Below are 27,532 nucleotides of genomic sequence, written 5' to 3' on the forward strand. Positions count from 1 at the left end.
TCCCTGTTGGTGACGTGGACAATAGCAAGCTGATTTATGCAGAACCCTTAAAGTAACGTGATTTATTTTTAATGAAATTAATATACATTTTAATGAAATTAATATACATTTCTCATATTTCACGGCCTCAAAATATTAGTTTGTGGCTTTCATAGTATTATGTGGCCTTAGTTTAGTAACTCGTGTTCTGTATAGTAACGTTAAATTGTGGCGTGCATTTAGTAAGTTGTGGCGTTAAGATAGTAATTTGTGGCCTCAGTATAGTAATTTGTGGCTTCAGTGTAGTAAAGTGTGGCCTCAATATAGTAAGTTAGGGTCTCAAAAAAGTAATTTCCAGCCTCAATATAGTAATTCATTGTCTCCTTATAGTAAATTATGGTGTCAATATAGCACATTTTGGCCTCAATATGTTAGTTTGTGGTTTCAATATAGTAATTTGTGGTCAAAATATAGTAATTTGTGGCCTCAATAAATTAATCTTCCTAAATACATTAATCTTTGGCCTCAGTACAGTAAATTGTGGCCTCAATGTAGTAAGTGTGGCCTCAGTAAAGTAATTCATGGCCCCAGTTTATTAATTTGTGGCATCTATACGTATATTAATTTGTGGCCAAGCCCTATTAAAAATAATAAGATAATATCTTTTAAAATTACATTTAAGCACCTGCCATGAGATCTGTTGCAGTACAAATGCAATAAATTCTGTATTTTAAAACAGTGTATATTTAGTTATACAGCATTGTCCTGCTTTTAAACGCTGTTATATTTCACTGAACTGCTGTTATAATACACTGACAACTACCTAAGGTAGCTTTCATGGGGATGATAGTTTTTATGCATTACTGTCAAAACTAGCCTAAGATAACAGGCAGTGTGACAGCATTATAAACAATAAAAACATGTAGAATGCAAATAAACAACAGATAAAACAGTTAAAATCAAAAATTTTTAATTGAAATAAATAAAACAGACTAAATATATATTTTAAAATTTATATTCTCATTAGAACTACAGAATATAGAATGTAGAAGACTACAGAATCTGTCACCTGGATGGCATCACTGTCATGAGTTTCAACTGTATTTTAATTTTCGTATTTATATATAATTTATATTGTATCTGTAGCTAATTTGCTTGGACTCTTGTAGAATGACTGTTTCAAAAAAGCTGTAGAATAAAATGATTATTTTAATGCAATGAAAAAGTTCACTATAGAGAAATGAACAGAGATTGAAAAATGTTTTGAACACAGCCAGCAGATGGCGTAGGTCTGCTTTCCCTCCCCATTAATAATTGCAGTGTGCACCAGGCATAACATTATGAGCACCTCTTTGTTTCTACGCTCATTTTCCATTTTATCAGCTCCACTTACTATATAGGTGCACTTTGTAGCTCTACAGTTACAGACTGTAGTCCATCTGTTTCTCTGCATACTTTGCCACTGCAGGTTGTGCTGACTTTTTGCATTCCAGGAAAAATATGCAGTGTAGAAGAGAATTATGAGTGCAGGTTTACAATTTGATACTTTGATACTGAAAACTGAATACTTGTTTGTTTGTTTATTCTTTAATAGTTCCTAGCGACAACCAAATATGCAGCTTTTTAAAACAACGGTTTCTGGCCAGCTGACACGAGCAGCATCAGTTCAACATTTCATCTGCTGGGTCTCAGAACAGGAGTTGTGGATGTGAGCTTGGAGTCAAAATCAGGGTCATGATTAGAGATGTAAGTAAAATCAGCTTTTATTGTTTTTAGCTTAGTGTCTTAACCAGAAAGGTAATGTCATGTTTTTGGTCTTCTTTATGTTCTCTTTGGTTTCCCCAACACTTACACCTGCTCAGGGGTTTACTAACTACTGAGCACAACATACAAACCAGTTTGTGTGGAGCAGTCTTTCTTTAATTTAGGAATGCGTAAGCCTGAACTTAGTAAGCACTTGTATTATAACCAGCCTACATTTGAACTCATGTACAGCTGATGCAACTGGCTCTGGTTCCTTTTGTGCAGGCCAAAGTGGGACATTATATACAGTCGTATGTAAAAGTTTGGGCACCCCTTTTACCCTGTTCTTCAGTGGTCAGGACCCCCCTGGACCACCACAGAGCAGGTACTATTTGGATGGTGGATCATTCTCAGCACTGCAGTGACACTGATGTGGTGGTGATGTGTTAGTGTGTGTTGTGCTGGTCTGAGTGGATCAGACACAGCAGTGCTGCTGGAGTTTTTAAACACCTCAGTGTCCACTTACTGTCCACTCTATTAGACATTGTCAGTCCACCTTGTAGATGTAAAGTCAGAGGCGATAGCTCATCTGCTGCTGCGCAGTTTGTGTTGGTCATCCTCTAGTCCTTCATCAGTGGTCACAGGACGCTGCCCATAGGACACTGTTGGCTGGATATTTTTGGTTGGTGGACTATTCTCAGTCCAGCAGTGACACTGAGGTGTTTAAAAACTCCAGCAGCACTGCTGTGTCTGATCCACTCGTACCAGCGCAACACACACTAACACACCACCACCACGTCAGTGTTACTGCAGTGCTGAGAATGATCCACCACCCAAATAGTACCTGCTCTGTGAGGGTCCATGGGGGTCCTGACCACTGAAGAACAGGGTAAAAGGGGGCTAACAAAGTATGCAGAGAAACAGATGGACTACAGTCTGTAACTGTAGAACTACAGAGTGCACCTATATAGTAAGTGGAGCTGATAAAATGGACAATGAGCGTAGAAACAAGGAGGTGGTCATAATGTTATGCCTGATTGGTGTATTACACAGCGCTGCTGCAGTTATATTTATCATTATGATTATTTACATTACAATATGTTACAGTATGCTTTTCTGAGCATATTGTGGATATTCTCAGTACTTCACTGCATATTTGATTACAAAGAGAGCATAATTAGTCCTGTTAAATTATTTTTAGAGCAGCACAGTGTGTAAAATGTTAAATACAAATAATTGAATTTATAGTTTTTAATAGTATTTTTAAATCTAGGATTACTTTGACTGTTTTAACTTATCAGACATCAGAGAAAATGAATATTGTAACATATCGTGTATCGCAAAAACCTCTTAACATATATTGAAATGACATTTTTCCATATCCTTCACCTCTAATGGAAAGTAATATTGATGTAGTACAACTGCAGCATTAAAACCAGCAGTGCAGTACGAAAAACTGCATATTTTTAAAACTGAAAAACTGATTTTGTTCTTTTTTTTAAGGGTTCTCCAAGAAACCTGTTGCTGGTGAAGAGTGTGAAGTTGGAGCTAGTGGCATTCTTACTGGACAGGTAAGTTAACATGATCAGAATAAAATGGTCATTTCTGTGAGTCAGTGGGCGGATTGACGTGAAGAATCAGGCAGCTTACAGCTTATCGACATAGACAGTTAAAGGCACTGATTTCGGGTGAACCTCTATAGGTTATGTGACATGTTAGATAACTGCAGTGTTTGAACTCTGGCCAATTTGCACTAACATACAGATACGTTTTTCAAGTAGACAACCAAGCACTTTTGTAATTCACTGGATAAGAGCGTCTGCAAGATGGTGTAAATACTTACTACTTTCATGAATTGATGTCACTGTACCTAATTGACAGTGTGCAACATTTTAGGTTTGAATCTTGAATGTTTACAGTGTGGGGGTCACTGATGAATTGTGCAGTAACGTGCTACAGTCTGTAACTGCACACCTACAAACTAGTAGCTGCTGGCCAGTGAATGTAGCTACAAGGTTGGAGTATCTCATAAGCAGGCAACTCAGTATATCTCAGGATGCATTTAGGGCGTTTTCACACTTCAATATCTGAACTGGGCTCAGACTGCTGAGTCGTGGTTTTCTGTGCATATGTGAACACGCCAAACAAACTCACACCCCTCTAAATGTCTCTGAAAACGAACCGAACTCCAGCCTGTCGAGGTGGCTTCGGTTCGGTTTGTTTGTAGTTCGTTTTGTGGTTCGATTTTGCTTGGCTTTATGGTGAAGACTTCAAGGCTTACCGCACACACACAGCCACAGTCTTCCATTACTTCAGTGGGTAAAAACAGACCAAGGACCATTTATAAAGTTCTACTCAGGATAAAGCCTGGCTGTGATATGCGACAAGACAGCAGCCCTGACATATTTAAGTCATGAGTTTTAATCTGCTTTCACACTGAACGCAGAATGAATGAAAATTCACCACTGCTCTTTCAAATAGTCGGCTTTCTTGCAGACATGGATTTTCGCCGTGTGGAGCTCAGTGAGGAGCACAGGGTTATTTTTCCAATTTTGCGCGATGCACTTCAGCCAATCTTTTTAGTGTGGCCAATAGGAGAGCAGCAGGCGGATCTGGTGATTCCTGTCGATACCCGAAAGGTTAGATTTATCAGAGATTTATTGCGAGCACTGCGCACACCATGAGTGCTGTGAAGGGGGTCTGAGTTCTAACCCTCTAAACCTTTCAGGTTCACTTTAACAGAACTCAGTGTGGTTCATTTAAAAAGAACTATATGCGAAAACACTCTTATTTTTGTAGTTCGAAACTGTGTTGCACCGGTTTATGCTTAAAATCTTCACAAAGTCCTTCATAACACTAATTAGTTTCAAAGTATTCCTTCACTAAATTTGTTGCACTACAAATTCTGAAGTCAAGTCTTAGCTGGTAACAACTAACTAATGTGTATGTCACTTTAACACGACAATGTTGTGTTCAGAACCATCTGTAAACATGGAAATGCCACTGCAGGTGACTTTTTTCCAGCAAAAAATATGCAGTATAGAAGAGAATTATGAGTGCAGGTTTACAATTTGATACTTTGATACTGAAAACTGAATACTTGTTTGTTTGTTTATTCTTTAATAGTTCCTAGCGACAACCAAATATGCAGCTTTTTAAAACAACAGTTTCTGGCCAGCTGACACGAGCAGCATCAGTTCAACATTTCATCTGCTGGGTCTCAGAACAGGAGCTGTGGATGTGAGCTTGGAGTCAAAATCAGGGTCATGATTAGAGATGTAAGTAAAATCAGCTTTTATTGTTTTTAGCTTAGTGTCTTAACCAGAAAGGTAATGTCATGTTTTTGGTCTTCTTTATGTTCTCTTTGGTTTCCCCAACACTTAGACCTGCTCAGGGGTTTACTAACTACTGAGCACAACATACAAACCAGTTTGTGTGGAGCAGTCTTTCTTTAATTTAGGAATGCGTAAGCCTGAACTTAGTAAGCACTTGCATTATAACCAGCCTACATTTGAACTTATGTACAGCTGATGTAACTGGCTCTGGTTCCTTTTGTGCAGGCCAAAGTGGGACATTATATACAGTTGTACATAAAAGTTTGGGCGCCACAATGAAATTTCATGTTGTTTTGATTTTCTAAGTGAAAATAAGTAAACACATCCTGCACAGAAGGGGTGCAAAATCATGGTCCTGGAGGTCTACCACCCTGGAGATTTCAGATGCAACACACCAGGCTTTAATATTCAGATGCCCCTGAAGGCCTTGATTACCCGGATCAGGTGTGTTAGTTTAGGGTTGGAGCTAAACTCTGGAGGGTGGTGGATCTACAAGACCAGGTTTGGGCACCTCTGCTCTACAGAGAACACATGTCTGCATGTTTTAATGCACAATTACTGTTCCTGTTACACAGTAAGCGAATTTGCTGAATTTAAAGAGCTCATCTTAGAAAAATGTATTTCCCTTACTTTTTAGACATAAAGGAGTTTGAAGTAATATGTAGACTATGTTTAAATTTCAAAACATACCATTCACTACCCACTCCATACAGGCCACATATAGAAACTCCAAAAAAACAGCTTGTTTTGAATTAATTGTTTCTGTGATGTCACGAGAATCAAATCATTTACTTATTTTTATTTACTCAGCCAAAGGATAAAGAGAAGTTGGAAAATGGTTATGTACAAATTAATTATGACCATGTTTGGTACATTGCACCCACACAAATAAAATGTTAAAAATAAAATGCAAGAAAAGTGTTGGACATGTGCCTTTCAAAGCTGCACTCTGTATGCTTTGGGGATTTGGACCTCTCTGGTGGAAATGTGGAACTGCAAGCAACATGCAGAAGAATGTTTCGAAGCATGGTTTGTGCTTCGGCCCCCTTCCCCGAGCAGATTAATCTGATTTTTTACGAGCCCGTTTAAGGAGTTTTCAAAGAAAACTCAGTCAAAACCTGGAGAAGGATGCGTCTTCTAAGGATGTGAGTGAATTATTTATTATTGTTATCGTATCATTTGAAGATCATTTGAGGCCTAAACATCAAGCCAGACCTTCTTTTTGAGGCTGTGCGTGTGACGTTAATACATAAAGACATACAACGTGGTGTGAAAAACTCCAGACCCGACGCCTCTGACTTTTAAAGGATTATTTCAGGCTTTACAGGGCGATTCGCAGCAGCACACACACACCATATTTTAGCCTGTTTTATTCTCCTCACTCAGTAACGACATTTCCTTCAGTTTTGACAAGAAAATCTTTGTACTGTTTTATTTTTTCCAGATATGTTATATTCAGCAAATAAATGGAAATTGTGTTCTAAATATTTGCAGAAAACACCACATTTAAGTTTATACCTGGTAGAGAGTGCGGGAGTATTCAAACTGTATTGTTGCACTTTAGTTGCATACACACTTTTGTAAATATGTGAAGTCATATGGATGAAAAGTCAATAAAACTGCTCTTCTAATGCAATTTTTAAGTTGTGAAAGTGAAATAAACCTGCAGTCTCTTGCAGCAAGCTCCTTTACTGACACTAATGCAGTGTCAGCAATATTTTGATTCTGAGATATTGAAAAAGCTACGTAATAACAGCACAAAAAAACAATTTAAACATACATTTAAACAAGAAATTCAAAATTTTACATGACGTTAAAGAAGTTTGCATTAATTATGAAATACAATAGTGGTGAATGAGCTGTGATGTGACACAGTGGACCTGATATAAAGAACCGAATGCTGACCTTTAAAAAGAGGCCAACGGGAGTTGTGGCCAAATCTAAAGCCTAGAGCTAAAGATGACAAACCACAGGACTGCATGAATAAAGGTCTCATTTGTTAGTTTCGTTTTTTCTATTGCAGCTTAACTGCAGATTGTAAAAGATCTACATCTATGAAATTATGGAATCTGTGATTTAAACAAACGGAAAGCATTTCTTGCATGGATATTTTAGCAAACTGTTATAAAATTTATTCAGAATATTTTCTGAATAAAATTTAGACTGCTTTTTTTTTTCAAAACAAAACTTACATTGAGCAAACAATGAGCATAATTTTCTTAACTCAGCCCAAATAACCACAGACACCTTTTAATATACACTACCAGACCAAATTTTAAAAACACGTTAGTATGCATGTTTTTCATAATCTTAAAGACCTTTTTAACTGCCAGCTTATGCTTAAATGCTATGTACATATATATGCTATATACAGTAATATGGTCAAATAACGTGTTGTTGATTTTTTAAGTGAAAATACATTCTCTACAGAGAGTACACTTAAGCACATTTTAATGCACAATTACTGTTTATTTGCTGTTAATATAACATATGGGAAAAAAAAAAACATAAAGTGTTGCCTGTGCAAACATTATTAAATATTTTATGTTTTACTTTTTAGCAAATAAATATAGATTGTGCACTAAATTCAGAGCAAACTGGCATATTTAAATTTGTTCCCTGCACAGAAAATCAACAAAACATTTAATCTGACTGGTGGTGTTCAAACTTTTGCATACAATTAATGAATCGTTTAAGACATGTTTATGCATGAATTTATTTCCAAAAATGTATCTCATTCAAGCCTGTTGGAAAAGGCAAAAACGGACCACTATTAAGTATCTAAAACAGAGGACAACATTTGTTTTGGTCACTGCATAATTCTATGTGTTATTTTATAGTTATCTCCACTTATATTGTAAAATGAGTGAAGTAGCAAGCCAAAAATTTGGGAAAAACCCTTCTGTGAGTAAGTATGTCTACATTTCTGACTGCTATTGTAACTATAGATTCACCTCTAGATTTTTTTCGATTAAGGTGTTTGACATCTGTCTCAGTAATAGTTAAGTAATAGTAACTGATTAATAGTTCAGTAAACCAATACAGACATAATAGAGCTCAGACTTTTTCAGCTTTAATCAAACCTCAAACCAAAGTTTCAGTTCAAAAATCACCATCCAGAATTCACTCTGAGCAAACTGTTACCAGAATCAGTGAGTATACTTTAGACTTCACTCTTACACAGACCATCTAGATGAGACAGGAAACTGCACACATCCTTGAGCCTCGGCTCAAACCGCTACAGCTAAATAAATGAGAGCTGCAGGCTTGAATGTACAATAAAAACGTTCATATTTCACTGGCATGCATGATGATTGTAATGCTGACATTCACAAATGTGCATCACTATAAAAACAGGAAGTGAAATGAGAAAACTGAGCTGCCCAAAACGAGAATCTGTATTTATTAAAAGAATTTGATCAGAGCAAAAACTTGAAGTTTTGTTAAGATAAATAACACCCAAAAGCACAAGTATCTGTTTTAATCATCTAAAAAGATGATTCATACTGAAAGCACAGCAGTAAATTATTGACATTGCAATCAGTTGAAATGTTTATCGAGGAACTTTAAGATAATTTCAGCTTTCAGTTTAAATTCACAATTTGTTAAAACTGGTATTGTCTGCATCAAACGTATTATGTTCTTATTTTACTTTCCTAATATCATGTGTATATTATCTCGTCAGATATAATAATAAAGATTTTCACCGCACTGTCTATAAATACACAAAGAGGCTTTTTATAGGTTTCAATTTACATTGTGTCTGATTATATTTTGTGACTTTAATAGACCAAAATTTCACACATTCTTAATTCCCCACAATTTGTTGTTTTTCTAGAACTTAAAGTGGAGTTCAGAGTGAGTTAAAAAATTAAGGAATAAAATAGATATACTAGTGCTACAGCAAATAATTTAGATTATGTTTTAAAATGATAAATATGTTAATGATTTAAGTAGAATACATTTTAAATGTGCAGGTGAAAGTGTGGAACATTATATAAACACCAATAAATTCATTTTAAACTTTCAGACAGGTTAACAGATGAATACAGGACTTCTGTTTCGGCTGGATCATCATTCTGAATAAGAGGAGACAGAAAAAAGGGGGTCTTTTATACAGAGAAACAGAGAGGAGGCAGAAGGAAATGGTTTTGTGCTGAACTTTGTGTTTACTCACAGAAACTCGCTCACATTCAGAGGAAACATCGTCTGCAAAGAGTTTCGTACATTATATTAATCTGTTATATTCCAGAACAGACTGAGCAGTAGAAGAAGAAAACTGACAGAGCTACACTGATTATAAACTTCCAAAAATATAAAATGTAGTGTGTCGCAGATAAATGTATAAAATTATTCTAATCACTTCTAATAATTAGTAGGACACTAATAAGTTGTAAAGATATAAAGATATGTCCAGAATAAGAACTGAAATGGCTGTATAGCATCAAGCCTGAAGACAAAATATAATTAAAATCCAGAATGCATCTTATTGATTAAATCTCAAGGCAGATAAGTCAACCAAAAACTGTTGTAAATAATCACAGCATATTTATTTATCATTGAATAATTTGTTGTTCTCATAACTATTGCATTAAAGTTTAAAAAAACTTTTGGTGGTCAGTGTATAATGTTATATGAGCTCCTTATTACATAAAATAATAAAAAAATAGTAATGTGACAAAAAATTATAACTTTTTAACAGTAGTATAAAATCTTTAAAAGATGTGACCATATTCAGCTTTTTGTCTTGGGGGCACAAAGTGCAGTGTCTGTGGTAGAGTAAGGGCCATTTTGAAAATGTATTTTATAACATTACACCATATTTTGTTACTAAAATACCCAAAATATTAATTCTAAAAGGAAAATGTGATTTTAATAAGTTACATAGACTATGAAAATATGTTGCAGTACAACATACTGAGTGCGGAGGTGGGCTTAGAGTAACCTTCTGGTGGGCCAAATCAAACGCTCTTATTGACCAACTTTGGAACACAGAACACATTTTGGGCAGCCTTGTTCTGTATTCTACTACACTGTAAAAATTGATTTAATGTTTCAACTTACAAAAGTAATCTATATTTTACTCAATATTTTAAGGCAACCAGGTTACTTTCTTAAGGTTAAACAATGAATTATTTTTACAGTGCATATTGAGTCAAAGGATCACTTACACGCCCAGCAGTTTTTTTTTTTTTGGAAAATTTAGGGCCTAAAAAGTGTGAATGTGTTTGATGTAAAGGTGACCAACCTGATTTCTGCCTGAAGCTCACTTCAGCGTATGTAACGCTGTCTCTCTCACACGTAAGGACCTCTTCCTCCATTTTTTTCCTCCTCTCTGATTAAAAACATAGTAGAGATGACCTAATAAAATGACTGTAAGGTTTTACAGAAAAGCGAGAGCATTTCTGAGTAGAAACAACCCTAATTGTGTTGTATTAGTTTTTGACAGAGTTATACTAATTTTATACCTAACAGTACATCATTCTTATTTTGGGGAACCAGAAAAAGCAGAGCCTAAAAGTGACATAAAACTGACCCACCTGATTTCTGCCTGAAGCTCACTTCAGCATAAGTAACGCTGTCTCTCACACATAGAGTAGGGTGCTCCACTTCTGAATTCTCTGATTAGAAAACACAGTGAAGACACAAAGATGATCTAATAAAACTACTGCATTGTCTTGTATAGTTGAATAATTCATTTAATATTTAATATAAAGTTCTTTAAGGAAGCCAGATAGCGAGTTGACAGGGTATTAAGTACTACTATCTAATAATGTGTTGCATCTCAGTGCACTTCAGAACAGCATGAAATCGTCAGGGCATGGATTCTATATCTACATAATTCTGTTGTTCAGTTTCTGGAAACTTTTGCTCCATCCTGAAGATGATCAGTAGGGTTGAGATCAGGGGACTGTGCAGGCCTCTGGAGCTGAAAATCTCCGTCATGTTCTCTGACCCATTCAGTAAAAATATGTGTCTTCTAACATGGTGCATTATCATTCAGGAAATGTTCAGGTGTGGATGAACTGTAGCCATGAAAGGGATTGAATTTGGTCAGCAACAGTGTTCAACTTCTTTCCCACTCAGTGGGCCAGCTATTATTCTCCTAGTTTTTGATCTTTGCTGACAATAACGGCACTAAACATGGTCTTGCGCTGTTGTAGCCCATTCAAGGAGAAGTCATCTATTGTGTTGTGACAATCTGCACACCAGTATTGATTTTGGATGTGCGTGTTGTGGTTTGCTTTTGCTCTGTTTGCTTGCACGTCATTCTCTTTTTATCGTTAAACAGCACAAGCTGTTTTTTGTCCACAAGGTAACCCGTCACAGGTAGCTTTTAGATATTCACGATGTCTTTGCTGAAGCAGCTGTATTTGAAAAACCCAGAACGACGCTGTTTGGGGCGTGCTAGAACCATCTAATTTGAACTATCAAGTCAAATTCAAATTCACTAAGGTCACCGATTTTGTCTATTCCAGTGCTTAATTGAACACAAACTCATACTTGAAACATGCTAGGTTTGCCTGATTTAAATGACATATTCAAGACATCTAATAAACATCTAATAAATATTAGTACCTGATAAACTAGCAACTTGATGTACATACTTGTAAGAGGATGATACAATTATAGGTGTAAATTTTCTTACTCTTAGTCCTTCTTCTCCAGCATACAGCACCAAGCGCCACTACAAGGATGAAGGAGAACCCACTGATGATTACAATTAGGTTTTTCCGAGGGTGGCTGGTTCCTGTCAGAGAATGCAGGGGGGTTACAGAAAGTACATCTATTATTCATTCTTTACATGCAAACTTCACTGAGAATATGTTAATGCATGTCGCTCTGTATACCCTCTGAGTCAGCTTCTAATGTAGTCCAGCGATTGTTTCTTGTAGTCTGTAGCAGAGTTTTTGACTCATCGGAGGTGTGATAGTGAGTAGTCGGAGTTGATGATCTGGCAGTGGTTGTGAAATGCTGGCTAACGTTGAGAGATAATGGAATAAGTGCTTTTAGTTTGGAGCCATCAAATACAGCACACATCCAGTTTCTCTGGCCCGTTGTAACGTTCCTCAGTTGATGTGGGTTTAGAAAGTTCTCTTTGGTGTCCATGTTGATCCAGTGCAATCGTATGAGTGGAAACTTATAGGAAACTTCACATTCTAACTTGACGTCTTCCCCCTCAGTTATCTGCTGAGGGTCAGCGCAAACTGTGGAGCAGACAGACAGATTTCAGTTTTTGTAAGTCAGCACTAAAGTAAGCATCATTTACAGTAGAATAAAAAATACATATTAGGGTACCTCTCACCACGACGAGTTCAAAGTAAGTTCTTTTGTGGAAACGTTGACATTCATATTGCCCCGAGTCGCCCCAGTCTATATTTGCGATGGTTAAAGAAAAGTCATTGTCGTTATTTCTGAAATGGAGCCGTTTTCCAAAGTGAGCAGGGTTCAGTCTGAGGTTAAAAGATTGATTTGAATTGTGGGGTCTCCAGTGCCAGGTGGCTTCTATGGATAAAGAGATCAGATCTTTGCAGAAGAAGAGGAGTGAATCTCCCTCACTGGCTCGGAACAAAACCGATTTATCATTTGATGACCCTGAAACAAACATATAAAGATTTGTTTTTTCTTACTATTATTATTCCTATTATGGTGCAATTATATAAATATATAAGTATTTTATAAGTGGTTACCATATTTCAGATCCAAACTGAATTGATTCATTTCATTGGGGCAGACATACTTTCCCTTATTTTGGTCTTGAAAGTTTTTTATAAATAAATACTCTATCTTGTTTACTTTCACTCTCATTGTGTTGCTGAACTGAGGTCCTTTCCAATGAGCCTGTCCAGTGCTGAAGGGGCAGCTTAAAGAAACATCGTTCCCTGGAGAAATTTCAGAAACATTTTCTGAAGAAAGATACAAACAAATTAATTTAAGTAAATATGATTCTCTTTTTAGTCATACTATCCCAGTAATTGGCAATATTTAAACTTACCCTTGGAGCCTGTAGGTTCACCAATGCAAAAAATCAAACAGACTAAGACCCTCACCGACATTGTAAAAGACAGAGGTATGTGAATCATCTAGCAATTACAAGAACACCAGTCTCATATTTCCTGTTATGAGACGTGTAAAGAGGAGGTTTCCATCCGAGCATGGTCAGACTCACACTAACATCAGACTGAAGGTGCAAACAAACGCAAACCACAGCAAGCCAGGCAGGCATCGGTTCACTGGCAGTCGATGTAACTGTGTATATTAGAACAAAGTGTATTGTGTGTGCATCTGTATGAAAGTATGAAAAAATAAATGTGTATATGTGTATGTGCATATATATATATATATATATATATATACATACATACATGTGTAATGTATATGTGTGTGTGTGTGTAGTGTGTGTGTGTGTGTGTGTGTGTGTATATATATATATATACATATATATATATATATATATATATATGTATATATATATACGCACACACACACACACACACATATGTATGTAAATGTCTATATATATACATATTCCAATTTTTAGGGCTGAAACCAGAGATATGTTGCACAATTTCATGGTAACATTTTCAGTATTTGCAGTATTGTGCAGATGTTCTGGATGCAGAAATGAATGAAAGTTTAGATATCAATGTGACATTTAACAGTAATTTCACTTGTGGTCTCTGTTGTGGTACTTGAAAAGCTTATGTGACATCCCAGGCATGCACTAGAAAGTGCTGCCTTTGTGACACCTGTGATATATTTGAGCCTGACAGTGAAGATTTCCTGTGAAGAAAGGTCAGAGAAAGAGGTGGGAGCATTTGGCAGCATCTGCCATTTCTGGGGCGAGTGAGGTGTTTATCTTTGCAAGATGTTCCAGGACTCAGCTGAGTCACTTTACACAAGTTCAGAATCCCTTTCTCCTCAAACCAGACCAGATTACTTAGCATAAAGGGGCCAGACTTTACACTATCGATTACAAATTTTTCCTATTAAAATGAAATATTTATGTAATGTATTTAGTAATCAGTTTTGAACTTGGCTTGAAGTTGCCTCCAATCCTAATCTCTAAAACTGTTACATTCAGTAATTTTCCATTTCCTTAACACAAAGAGATAAAAGCACTTTCCCACTTTGAGAATGAATCAGAATGATGTGGCTCTGCAGATGATCTGTGAAAGATCTTTAATTAGGCAGGCCGAGAAAATAGTCTCTGACTTGACTCTTCTCTCTGAATCCCAGCTCTTAACGTCAGGTAAAAGATTTAGGGCTTTTCAATAAATTCATTCAAAAAAGCATTCATTTGTATTTCTGGCATTCAGATTTCTTAATGTCAGGAGGTAATAGGTTGTAGCAATGTGGGTTGTACAGTGTTATGGAAATTACCCACTCATATATGCAATGTTGGCCTCCAGATGAAAACTCAGAAAAATGCATTTCCAGAACTGCATGATTGCATTATCAAAGAGAATACAGCTGCAGTTCAACCAATATAAACACTCAGCAGCTCAGAAATTGAACCCAAAAAATGAATGAACTTGCAGCAAAGATGCAGTGTATCTAGTTTAAGCAAACAGGTAGCTTCTGGGGACTTTTTTCTCAGAATATTTCAGGTATACATGTAATATTTCACAGTGTGCTGAAAGTGCCTATATTTTGCTATTGACATTTTGGAGTATGAATAAACAATGGCCATTTAAGGTTATGCCAAAATGTTATTTAAAAATTAAATAAAAACATAGATTTGTTAAGGTTTTTTATTATGGCCCTTTTATTGGTTGAGTTTGACACCCCTTGCTTATAACAATTCTTGGGTTAGCAGATTAGATGAAGCAGAACAATATATCCACTTGTGACACTTCCTGTGTCTTTGTACGTGACCCAGTGAGAACATTTTTAATCAAACGCATGGCTTAGTTTTCTGGTTTATCAGTCTAGAAGTTGATGATGAACTGAGAGTGGTGGCTGAAAGACTGTGAAAGACTGAAAGAGCAGGGAAGCCCACCATACAGATTCCAGTTGTTGCCATGTAGGCATATCTTCTACAAAGTGACTATCAGATGTGCATAAATTACTCGCTAGCTTCATCCCCAAACAAGGCCCCCGTTTACTGTTAACGTGTTGGCTAACATAAACCAGCTCACACATACACCAGCGTGTTTTTGTAACATTAATTTTTAAAAGGGAAAGTAGAACTTTTACATTATGTGTTTGACAAGAGTTTGTTTATGTTTAGCTAACTGGTAGATATGCCCTTTGCTAGCTGGCTGCAGGTGCTGAACCAGCAGTAGCTTGGTATGTTGTGGTACACGGCGTGACTGTCCTGCACCAACAGTTAGTCAAGTCAAGTCAAGAGGCTTTTATTGTCATTCCATCTATGTACAAGTACACAGTGGAGTGAAATCACGTTCCTCCAGGAACAACACGGTGCAGCAAGGAACAAAAAGTACAAAGTGCGAACATGCAGACAGTGTGCAAACAAAAAATTGAGCTAGAAACAATACAATAAATACAATAAATTAAACAGACATTAGACACAGTAAACAGACACGACGGTGCAGCGCCGACACGGCACTCATTTCTGAGCATGAGGTTGTGGAATAAGGTGCAGAGGTATTAAACATGCTGTGATCTGTGAGTTTCAGAGGCGGTGCAATTCCCAAACCAGGCCATGTGCAGCTGCTCAGGATGCTCTCCACAGTGTTACACTCAGCATCCACTTTTTAGATTCGCAAGAAGCAGTACATCTGTATTAACCCTGTTTAAGACTTATGACATGACCTTTATTTAGAAACCCACTAGCTGAGTTCAGCTGATATATAACACAGTACTGTGTTGGCAACCCAGCCAGTTCTGCTTTCCTTTTTAAGAATTAATATTACAAAAATTTGTTGGTATGTGTATGGTTCATGTTATCCAAAATGTTAACAATAGATGGAACATTGCTTGGGGATGTTAACAGTGTCTTTTAGTTAGCTTAATTCTGCAGCCCTCCTCAATAGCATATTAGCAGGTGAGGTAATGACAGAGCAATATTCAATTCAATATTCAAGGTTATTTTTGATTGTTTTAAGTGAGAAGATTTATTAAATGTGTCTTATTTCGTGGTCCTAATTACACACTAAAGAGACAAACGTGGACTTCAGATAAACTTTTGTCACTGTGGCTTTTAAACCCTGTGCGTCACAAGCATTGGGCTTGTGCACAACGTATGTGATTAGCAACAGCCATAATGAATTGATTATGTTAATTTCAGATGCTTTGTAAACACATTTTGCATCGTGTCTTCTCACATACAAACATCTGGCCCTCAGTTTCTCTGCCAGGAAACATTAAGAATGGTTTGATGACTGTGAGATCCAAATGACTGTGAGATCCAAATGACTGTGAGATCCAAGAATTGATTAATTAACAGCACAAGGATGTCCCAGACAAAATCTGTCTGAACCTGACTGTAGCTGACAAAATTCTGTTTGAGGCCGACTGTAGCCCGAAAAACAATTCTGTCTCAACTCGACTGTAGCCTGACAAAATTCTGTCTGAATCAGAGTGTAGCCCCAAAATATTCTTTTTGAACGTGACTGTAACCTGGCAAAATTCTGTCTGAACACAACTGGAGCCGGATAAAAATCTGTCTTTACCCGATTACAGCCCAACAAAGTTCTATTTGAACCAGACTGGGACTGACAAAATTCTGTCTGAACCAGGCTGGAGCGAGGTGTTAATCTAGGTATTGCTTGAAGAGGTGAGTTTTCAGATCATAGTGAAAAGAACTGAGTGACTGTGCAGTGCAGAAATCAGATGGAAAGTTGTTTCACCACTAAGGGGCACTGAAGGACACTAAAGCAGAAACTGAGCCCAGAATTCAAAGACTTAATCTAGTATGAAGGTGTGTAATGAAGGACCAAGATGCAGAGGTTGCGAGCCCCTTGAAGCTTGGAATGGAAGAACAAGATCTGTATATCTGGTTCTTCCTTCGACTCATTCATACTTCATTCACATAAGAGTGAGAATATTTAGACAAAGTTCAGGTATCTTTGTTTTTTTTGGTCCCAACTAAAAAAGTGCTTTGCATGTTTGCTCTTGGTCTCTTTTGTTCTTTCTCGTTTAGTAGTCCAATCAGGTCCTTGGGCCCTGAAACAGGATTTTCACTTTTAATAACAAACAGTGTAATTTGCACTGCAGTGGATGCCATATGAGTGCAAAACACACACACACACCTAATATACACATACATACTTTGTTGATCTGTTTACTCTGTGCAGATAACTATTCTAAAATATTTTTTTTTCTTGCAGCCTTTCCTCAGACCAGGGTAAGACCAAGCCAGTTATCCGGTAACATTGATAGAAATATTAAGTAATGGGGTTAGCTGTTAGGCTAGTTAAGCGCTGCTGCACACAGAGAGATGATGCAGCATGTCTTCATTCACAGAGCCGCTCTGTTTTATCTTGCAGTGACAGAACATTACAGTTCCTGCCCCAGCCCATTCGCCTCCTGTCCCAGATCTTGTCCCACACTGTCCTACTCCACCCCCCTCATTACCCACCTCCTGTTCTACTCCAACCCCCTCCTTACCCTCAGACCAACAGTCCACGTTTGTTCACACCATGCATGAAAATGTCAAGATGAATAACATTCAGTTCAATAAAAATTACGAATCTTTGGGTTGGTAGGATGGTCCTCCATGCCCCCCATCACTCAGTGCGATGCTAGCCAATACGGGTACATGCTAGCCTTCACTACCCGTTTGAAGCATCGTGTGATAGTAGGAAACTTAGCTAACAAGTGGAATTGGCAGTAACTAAATTGGAGAGAACTGTAGAAGCCTTGGCTCAAACCACTGAAGCTGAATAAATGAGACTACAGACTTCACTGAACAGTAACATCTTCCATATTTCAGAGGCAAACATGATCACTGTAATCATGACTAATGTAAAAGTAGAAAAAAACAGTCAAAAAATGAATGCGATAAAGAAAAACTTCAGTTAGGATAATAAATAGGATATTATTTGAGGTGTTTTGTTAAGATTAAGAGAACAAACACAATTTTTGTTTTAATAACTGTTTGTTTTCTAAAAAGACAAACGATTCTGACAACACAGCCAATAAAATGCATTTATTTACACTGCATTTCTAAAATGTCCTACCAAAAATTAAGATTATTTCAGCACATGCGTGTTTAAATGAACTGTATATTCTTAACATCCTTATTGTGAGCATGCATAGTAGAGAGATAGAATGCTCTGTTTATAAATGCACAAAGAGTTTGCATTGATCTGATTATTTTCTTGCAATAAGAGACAAATATTTCCATACTTTCTACTGTAGTTGCAGTGGCCACTAAACTACAACTGTGTCTTTCTGAAATCTGGGCTCTAAAAGCACACAAATAAACAAACCTTAAATGTATACCAAAACCATAGCAAAGAGAAAAAATTGTACATTTATTCACATAAATCGTCAGGCATTCAGGGGAAGCATCATCTGCAAAGAATTTCATACATTATATCATTATATCTGTAACATATTCCAGAAGACGCTCAACACATTGATGTTCATATCTGAAATGTTACATTTTCTTTGAGCTCTGAGCACAAATCTGAAGACATTTTTCAAATTAATCAAGCCATATCGCTAAAAAGGGATTTTTTTGTCAATAATTTTAGTCTTTGGTAACAGGAGATTACAGATTTTAACAGAAACAGTAGAAAATATCCAAATTTAGCATTTATAGTCAAAAAAGGTTTCTATATGTACAAGTGTCATATCTATATAAACTAACAGAAGCATCTTTAAACTAACATTAGACATAAAATAAATTGCTGAGGGAGATTTACTGCAGTGGTTTCAGTATACTTTCTGGATGTTCACTTAGTCTACAGCCCTATTCAGATTGGATTAGTTTTACATGAGAAGGTGGGTAATGTAATTTTACCACCGTTTCTCAGTAATTTTAGTCCCGTCTGAATTGGCCATGTCAGCCATTTTTATGGGCTTCTTCGAGGTGCTCAAAGAAGTATTTACTTATGTTTTCTGTAGCTAAAATCAGTCTGATATGTACTGAACCACCTGAAGTGAATGAGTCATAACTTTAAAATATAAAATTATTTAAATTTTTTACATTAAACTATTTTATGTGGTGATGTTGACTAATGACACAGTGTATTCACGTAAGACAGCATGACAGATGATTAGGCTGAACAGAGTAATAGCTAAATTAAACATTTTAATGTATTATCTACTCGTTTGTGGAGTGAAGGCAGTGAGTAAATTGAGTGGCCGCTCCCAATTCTGTCATTTACACAGAGATTTCTTATCCTGTGTGAATTGGTCATAAACACTGCAGACATCCTGTGGTAAAATTACATTACCCTACCTCAAAATGGAAAACTAATCTCGTCTGAATCGTACTTATGTTAAATCTTTTTTTAAACACAACCATACATTGAATCTCTTCGTCCTAAATGTCTCACACCCACTACACCCCACAAACCTCTCTATTCCAGCTAAGTAAGTTAGCTAAACAGGAAGCAGTATCAAGTCAAAGTCAGCTTTGTTGTCTTTCTCCACCACAGATGTGGTAAGAGATAATACAGTTTCTCTAGAACACGGTGCTCTACAACACAGACGACCAGCAGACAACAGATAAACAGACAATAAACTATGTAAAATAATACACCATACCTCAGACTATACTATACAATATACAATGAAGTCTAAAACCATTAAACCTGTACAGACTAGACAGTGAAAGAGTACAGTGAGGAGAGAGAAAAACAGACCAGCTACTGGTCTACGGCACCAGTGACTGCTGCCTGTGATAATGATTATGATAATCCTTAGCAACAGAACCAAAGACATTGGCAACACATTATTTATTGACTTTAAACTCATTACAACCAACTATTCCAAGTATGCCACTATAGCTGCAACACATTTAATAAAGCTTCTCAGCCTCTAAAGTGGTTTGAGCCCCTGTAAATCTGTAGAAATAATAAGTATTATGTATGGAAGCCCACAAACAGAAGCTGAATCCCAGCAAGACCAAACTGCTGTACATTGCTAGAGCTACAGGTCCTCACCATGATCCTGCCATCTCATTCAAGAGCTCCTTGGTCATTTCATCTGAAGATGCACAGAGTCCTTAGTGTGATTCTGGATAGTTAGTTATTGTTCTCAGCTCATATTGCAAACCTGACTTGGTTATGCAGGTTCTTCAAGGCTTGACTACTGCAGCTCGCTTCTGGTCATTCTTCCTACCAAGCCATCAGGTCCATCTTCTTCAGTCTTCACTCATGTCACTCCACTGCTGTGTTCCCTTCACTGGCTTCCTGGAGCTGCACCAGATTTAAAACCTTGTTGCTTGCCTTAAGTCTTTCTATTTATCAGCACAGATTCTTGGTTCTAGCAGTGTTTTAGCTGATGGTAGTTTGGACTAAAATACGTTTTCTGAGTGAACAACAAAGCGCTTTTGTACTTTGCTCTGAATAAGAGCACCTGCTAAATGCTGTAAAGGTAAATGTAAATGTGGGAGTTTATTTTCTATTTTGCTCAACTTACTCGACTTACTGCGGCCCCACACCGTCTACTCAGGCACAATTTACTTCTTCTTTTAACACCATTCTATAAGCGTTTGGGAACTGAAAGGTCTAATTACTGTAGTTTTGAAAGTGAAATGTTTTCCTATTCTTGCTTAAAATAGGATTTCAGCTGCACAACAGTTCATGGTCTCCTTTGTTGTATTTGTCGTTTCATAATGCACCAAATGTTTTTAGTGGTGACAGGTCTGGACTGCAGGCAGGCCAGTTTAGCACCCGGACTCTTGTAATACAGAGCCACACTGTTGTAGTACGTGCAGAATGAGGTTGTCTTGCTGACATAAGCAAGGCCTTCCCTGAAAAAGACGCCATCTGGATGGCAGTATATGTTGCTCCAAAACCTGTATGTATCGTTTAGCATTAATGGTGCCTTCAAAGATTGCTATTGCACCCCTATATCATCACAGAGGTTGGCTTTTTATCTGTGTGCTGGTAACAAGTCAGATGGTCCCTCTCCTCTTTAGCCCAGAGGGTGAGCATCCATGATTTCCAAAAGATTTTGATTCACAGGACCACAGGACAGTTTTCCACTTCACCTCAGTCCATCTTAATTATGCTTGTGCCCAGAGAAGGCGGCGGCGTTTCTGGATCCTGTTTATATATTGTCTTCTTTGCCAGAAGATCAAGGCCAGTCAATATTGGTTTTTGGCCTTGTCCCTTGCGTATAGAGATTTCTCAGGATTCTCTGAATCCTGTATTTGTACTTTTTCAATTAAATAAAGGGTTTAAATGATTTGCACATCATTACATTCTGTTTTTGTTTATTTTCTTTGGAAACAGGGCTATATATATTTATATGTATATACACATACTAAATACAGTTCAAAATAAATTCAAACCAAATGCAGAAGAGAGACTTTGTTACCTTAACATAAAATGCACTTGCAATTAATGAGAACATATTGTCACTGGTTGGTTCAGTTTTTGAGTACACTGGCTTCTACAGCAAATTGGCGGTACTACTCAATCAAAAATGCAACGAAACAGGTATACTGCATACTATGCCACTGTCCTACAGACAGTGCTTGTTGCAACCAAAGCACAGACAAAATATAAGTTACATTTAGTGCATATTCTTCATCCCTACAAATATGTATTACCAGCAAATACTTATTTTTATTATCACTTGGTTAGTGGTTTCTGTGATTGTGCACTCTTGAAAGATTTTTGCTTGTATGATGAAACATTTTAGATGCTACACTATAACTTTTTGTGTCACTAATAAGCAAAAAAAATTGAAAGTAAACTGGACCTCCCAGGAAAACAGTAGCTTCCCTACTCATGATTGCTCGCTCTGTACATGTAACGCTCTGTAGACTCATCCATGTTGTGAGGGGTCAGAGTTGAACTTGTGCTGTTGAAAAAAAAACTCCAGCAGCACTGCTGTGTCTGATCCACTCAGACCAGCGCAACACACACTAACACACCACCACCACGTCAGTGTTAGTGCAGTGCTGAGAATGATCCACCACCCAAATAGTACCTGCTCTGTGAGGGTCCATGGGGGTCCTGACCACTGAAGAACAGGGTAGAAGGGGGCTAACAAAGTATCAGAGAAACAGATGGACTACAGTCTGTAACTGTAGAACTACAAAGTGCACCTATATAGTAAGTGGAGCTGATAAAATGGGCAGTGAGCGTAGAAACAAGGAGGTGGTCAGAATGTTATGCTTGATCGGTGTATATACTTTCTGTTACGGTTTCAGCATCTGTGGGTTTTACACGCCCATCCATGGTGTCTCATAGATGTGTCCAAATGTCTGCTGAGGAATGTTTACTTTTTACATCTGTTTTCTACATTTGCCTCTGAATCTGCATCAGTTTTAGTTTTGATTTTCTATCCTTCAGTCAAGTCCCTTCTGATTCTGAATGTTTTATTCCGATTTTGATGGAATGTTTTACTTTCAGTAACCCATAACAGTGAGGAACAAGGCAGATGAACCAAATCACCCAACAATACAGTATACATCATTAAGGTCAGAAGACTTCTCAGAGGTGCACACGCCCACTTACAGTTGCTAAGCCATGATTGGACAATCAGTATGTAGAGGAGGAGTGTAGTGAAAGGCTTACTATGATTGGTTTAGTTTAGTATATTACTTGAAAATTGAAGTCCATTTTTCTTCCACAAGTAACAAGTAATGAAATATTTGTACAGAAAGTAGTGAAGTAAAAATAGGGCTTTTTACTTTGGGTTAGATAGAAACTTAACAAAATTTTGTCTGAAACTGGACCAAACTGACCCAACATCACCCAAAGTGATGAATGAAACTTCCTTGTAATGAAGCACCAATTAGCAGCATTAATAGCCATCAGACCATGGTCACAAAAAAAATAAATAATATTAAACATTATAGTAAAATAATCAACTGCCCAAAGTTTAACTTTAAACTTCAAATTCTGTGTTAACAAATTTCAACAAGAGCTTCTTTCAAACAACATAAATATAAAACTGCACTGAACTCTCCTCTCCTGAACGGATTCGCTGTTCTGTTTCTTGTGTATTCATTTTCATAATTCTAGCCTTGTGGATGTCTAAATTTCGTCAGCGACTTGAGAGAGTGACTCCAGAGTGCCAGATTAAAAACTATTTTAATGTAGTGAACGTAGAGAGGCAGAACAAGGTAAAGAGCACCACTAAAGCAGGGAAAATGTAGCAGTAAAATCTTTTAAAAGTGGGAGGCAACTGTGAGAACCTGAAAGTGACATTTGAAACTGACATGATCCTGACACATAATCAGCAAATTGGGTCCAAACCCAGAGTGAGCAGTCAGGTCCCATCAACTTTGGACAAATTTTTGAAGCTCTAATATGTAATCAGGAGCAGAGTCATGTAGGGTCTTGTAAGAAATCCAGTTAGACACGGTAACTGGTGCAAATCTTTAAGTACTATATGGTGCCCCACTGAGGTACATGTAATTAATCATGCAGCTGCATTTTGCACAAGTTGCACTTTATATGTAATTTTGGTAACACTTTACATTAAGGGTCGCTAATCAATCATTAAATATATAATAATCAACTATTAGTTTCCCATTATTGTTTCCTGCTTATTACATTGTTAATTAACTAATAAGTATTTTTCTTCATATAAAGAAGTAACGTGATAACTTACTAGCACCTATGTGTTAATCCCGCTAATTATCTGTTAATTAACTTTCCATCACCACCATATATTCAGTTGCTTCACTTTTCTCACTTTGGTTCATTAAAGATGCTTATGGTCACATCTGACCGTAAGATGAGCGCACACAAATTCATGGACAGTTTTGTTATTCATCACGTTCATCTTGGCATATCTGTACTCATATCTGGTAGGAGTGCATGTAAATTTGGGCATAAATGCTGGACATGTGGCTAATTAACCAAAACTATTATCAACATAATCTGTAATTGCAAAAATAAGAACAATAGAAAATTTCAATAATAGTAATTTGTGTGCATGACAGTCCAGGACAAAAGTGGATGTACTTACTTTACATGCACATTGATATAAACAAGTGCTGCAACTATTTCATGTTCCATTTAAAGACACATTACACTGTGCTTTTGTTTCATACTACTGACTCACAAACACAGCTTCGGTCATACACTGCAATAATACAGCGTTTATTTTAGGGAATTAACTACACTAAACAATCACTCTACTATGTTAACAACACTGAGTATTTTGTTTTATTTCACATTTTATTTTTTTCCAGTTGTTTTCATTTTAATACTATTAAGTTTGGTCAGCAGGGGAGGAGTGCACTCACTGCTGGACATCAAACTCCACCCACGAGCACGGCCATTAGCTTTCATGCCAACACTGCCGTTTTATTGGCTGGCTACTGAAACACCTGCATGAATTAGTGTGTGCTTCATGTAAATGATATGTAAATGAGGTGCTGGTCAGCTGGTTTCATGCACTGAAGCTGATTTATCATTTATGCTCAAATCTCCACTTGTTTCCACATCGTACAAAATTGTTATGAATCAGACGCAGAACAGTTCATACCGTATAAAAGGCAAGAAAAAGGTGTTCTTTTTACGCGACTTTGATGATTAATGGGCCCTTTTCACAAGATTCGTGATTACTTCCGGTTTAAGCATTAGCAGGGTAAAACTCACTTCCTTTCCATAGAGCTACTGCAGACGCGCTGTCAGAGTGTTTAGTAGTGAACTGTAGCGCTCAAACACTGAGCTACAGCTGTACTGTAGTGTTCCTGCTCGGCTGTGACAGTGAGAGTGAGAAGTGGACGGAGGCTCTGATTGAGCTGTAAACAGAGCTAAAATGCTGTGTGTTGATTTTACTGCAGTTCTGCTTCACATCAGGCCGTCTCTGTGTCTGTGAACAACACGCCAGCGATTCGGTAATCTTCTGTTTTCAAAAGAAAGAAGAACTTTTATATGTAGCATGAATGTTATAGACTCTGTTTAGATTAAGCTAGCCATACTGGCTAGAAGCTACTGCTAACCAAACTAGCCCGGCTAACATAAAGCAGCTTTTTCAGATGTTTTTTTCAGCTAGGAGTCTCGTTTTTGACTGAGCAGTGAAAGGTGGATGTTTTCTGAAGTGCTGCTTCAAACATTGCCTTGAAACTATAAGAATAATGCTGTTTGGCTGATCGCTAACACAGCTAGCCAGCTAGCTTTAAAGTTTGATGCTCATATGAAGCTGGTGTTCCTCAAACCGCTAATGGTAGACTAGCTAGTTAGCCTGCTAGCCTACCGTAAGCTAATACAGTTTAAACGATGTCTATCAAACAGACTTACATGTAAAAGTTTTTGTTTGTGTTTATGTCAGAAGTCACTGCACCCTGTAGCTAAATGTGCCACAGAACCTGCTCCACGTTAGCCGACTGGTGGCAGCAGCTAATGAAAGCTAACTAGCTTCCTTATTTTGGGAACACAGCTACAGTTAGAAATGGCTTCTAGCGTTGCTAGCTAGCTACAGCTAAACAACGTCTACCAAATTCATACTACACAGAAGAACTTTAATTTATGGTATATGGTTTTGATGGGCTCTTTTTAAAAGCCAAGCCACTCTGTCCTCATTGGCTGCAGTGCAGGAGGCATGGTAATGAAACAGCTGAGTTCATTGTGAATGTAACCATGGAGATAAGATCAATACTTTGGGGACGAGGACCTCTAGTGACAAGACACAGGAACAGCAGGCACAAATGTGGTGTCATCTCATCAGAGCTATGCTACATGGCCAAAAGACTATAAGCACCTAAACATCACATCCATGCATGCATGCCAAATATCTTATTCCAAAATTATAGGCGTTAATATGGAGTTTCAGTTCATCCCAAAGGTGCTGAACGGGGTTGAGGTCAGGGCTCTGTACAGACCAGTTCTTCCATTCCAGACTCATCAAACCATTTCTTTGTGAAGCTCATTTGGCATTGTTCTGCAGAAATGAAAGGGCCTTCCACAAACTGTTCCTCAAAGCTGAAAGCACACAGTTCCCTGACAAAGTTTGATGTCGTAGACCTCAAGAAGAACATTGTGAGCAGTGCTGCGCAACATACAGAGCACAGCGAAGCTGAAGCGGAGATTTTCTAACAGCGTGACGGTGCCGTGTTACAAATACAGACATCAGACCTCCATAATTTTATTTTTCATACAGATTCATTTCTACCACAAAAAATAAAAGCTTAACAGAGCAAGACCACTTGCTGTGGGGTTGTTTACATTGTCATGGGTGCACCACCATCTCTGAAATGTGTTTCTAGATTTTCACTCCATTTGAATTGTGGAGTTATTTCGAACCTGATCAATTTGAACCTGACTTTGGTTATTATATCTTTAGAATCATTGAGGTATTTTTAATATTTACAGTCGAGGTAACACCCGGTTTGCAAGAACTGAGTGCAGCATATTCCGAGAAATCTCTCAGAAATCTCCACCCTGAAGAGTGTTTTCAAACATTTCAGTTTTCAGTGAATAAAACTGCCATTTTGGTGTGGACTGGAGGCCAAAAAGCAGAGAAAATAAATTTTCAAAAATATTTGGATACGTCTGGACGGAGCTGTAAATTATATTTTAGATTATCCATCTCTGTTAGTGCATGTGAGGAGGTTTGGGTCGGGCATGGTGTTCAAATTTAGCGGCACCAGTTGGGCCTTTTTGGGTCAGCTCTGCTAGTCATGGATGCAGGTTGAGTTTGGGCTTCAATTTTATGCTTGTACCGACCTCTAAGGTGGCATCCTATGACAGTGACACACTGAGCTTTCCGTACCACTCTGTGGAGATTACATCACTGTACACTTATTTTTCCACATACTTTGTAGTGCAATCACTTTGAAGATGAATCATTTGACATCAAATAATGTTTTTAGAATATTCGTAAAAAATCTGAATCTGCATGAATTTCTGTTTTTGATCATATAAGTGATCAATTCTTGTTCACTTCTGTGTCAAATTGGGTTTTTATAAAACATGAAAAGTGTGGTTACCAACACTAGATGTCACTAAAGGAATGAAAGAGGAAGAAGGTTCTGATGATGAATCAGGAGCTAGAAATCCCATGGGGCCACTGATTATAGTTTTTTATTATTAATCTTATAATTGATGATCAGAAATGTACCGCAGCTTACTGAAACAAACCACATTCAACCAAACTGAAGTTTCACTGGGAAGATTAACATGAAGTAAGAAAAGAATGTGAATCAGTTACAATATGAAAACTGAAAGTACTTGCTATATGCAACAGAAGACTTTATTAATTAATCAGATTCAGACAATGCAGATTCCAAATCAAAGACCTACTTTAAATGGATCATCCAAGTCAAGGGTGTCCAGTCTTATCCGCGAAGGGCTGGTGTGGCTGCAGGTTTTCATTCCAAACAAGCTGGATCACATTTGCTTCTGCTTGTTTAATCTGTTGGT

General features: G+C 37.4%; 1 protein-coding gene across 1 annotated transcript; it reads right to left on the bottom strand.

The window, feature by feature from the left end:
* Positions 1 to 8,719: 8,719 nt before the first annotated feature.
* On the bottom strand, positions 8,720 to 13,110 carry LOC118820386. Its single transcript, XM_036588701.1, has 9 exons — positions 13,054 to 13,110; positions 12,749 to 12,964; positions 12,357 to 12,653; positions 11,909 to 12,265; positions 11,707 to 11,808; positions 10,598 to 10,678; positions 10,306 to 10,392; positions 9,235 to 9,266; positions 8,720 to 9,136 (listed from the first exon to the last, which is right to left on the bottom strand). The coding sequence occupies exons 2-9, from the start codon at positions 12,864 to 12,866 to the stop codon at positions 9,071 to 9,073; spliced, it is 1,140 nt and encodes a 379-aa protein (XP_036444594.1). The 5' UTR covers positions 12,867 to 12,964; positions 13,054 to 13,110; the 3' UTR covers positions 8,720 to 9,070.
* Positions 13,111 to 27,532: the final 14,422 nt, after the last annotated feature.

This window comes from Colossoma macropomum, unplaced genomic scaffold (assembly GCF_904425465.1).
Source record: "Colossoma macropomum unplaced genomic scaffold, Colossoma_macropomum, whole genome shotgun sequence".
Lineage (NCBI taxonomy): Eukaryota > Metazoa > Chordata > Actinopteri > Characiformes > Serrasalmidae > Colossoma > Colossoma macropomum.

Coding starts and splice junctions, on each gene's coding strand:
- LOC118820386 (XM_036588701.1), bottom strand. CDS start 12,866: ATGAGAGTGAAAGTAAACAAGATAGAGTATTTATTTATAAAAAACTTT. Junction 10,393..10,597: donor GAGCTTCAGGCAGAAATCAG/GTGGGTCAGTTT, acceptor GTTTTTAATCAG/AGAGGAGGAAAAAAATGGAG. Junction 9,267..10,305: donor GAGCTTCAGGCAGAAATCAG/GTTGGTCACCTT, acceptor AACTCTTTGCAG/ACGATGTTTCCTCTGAATGT.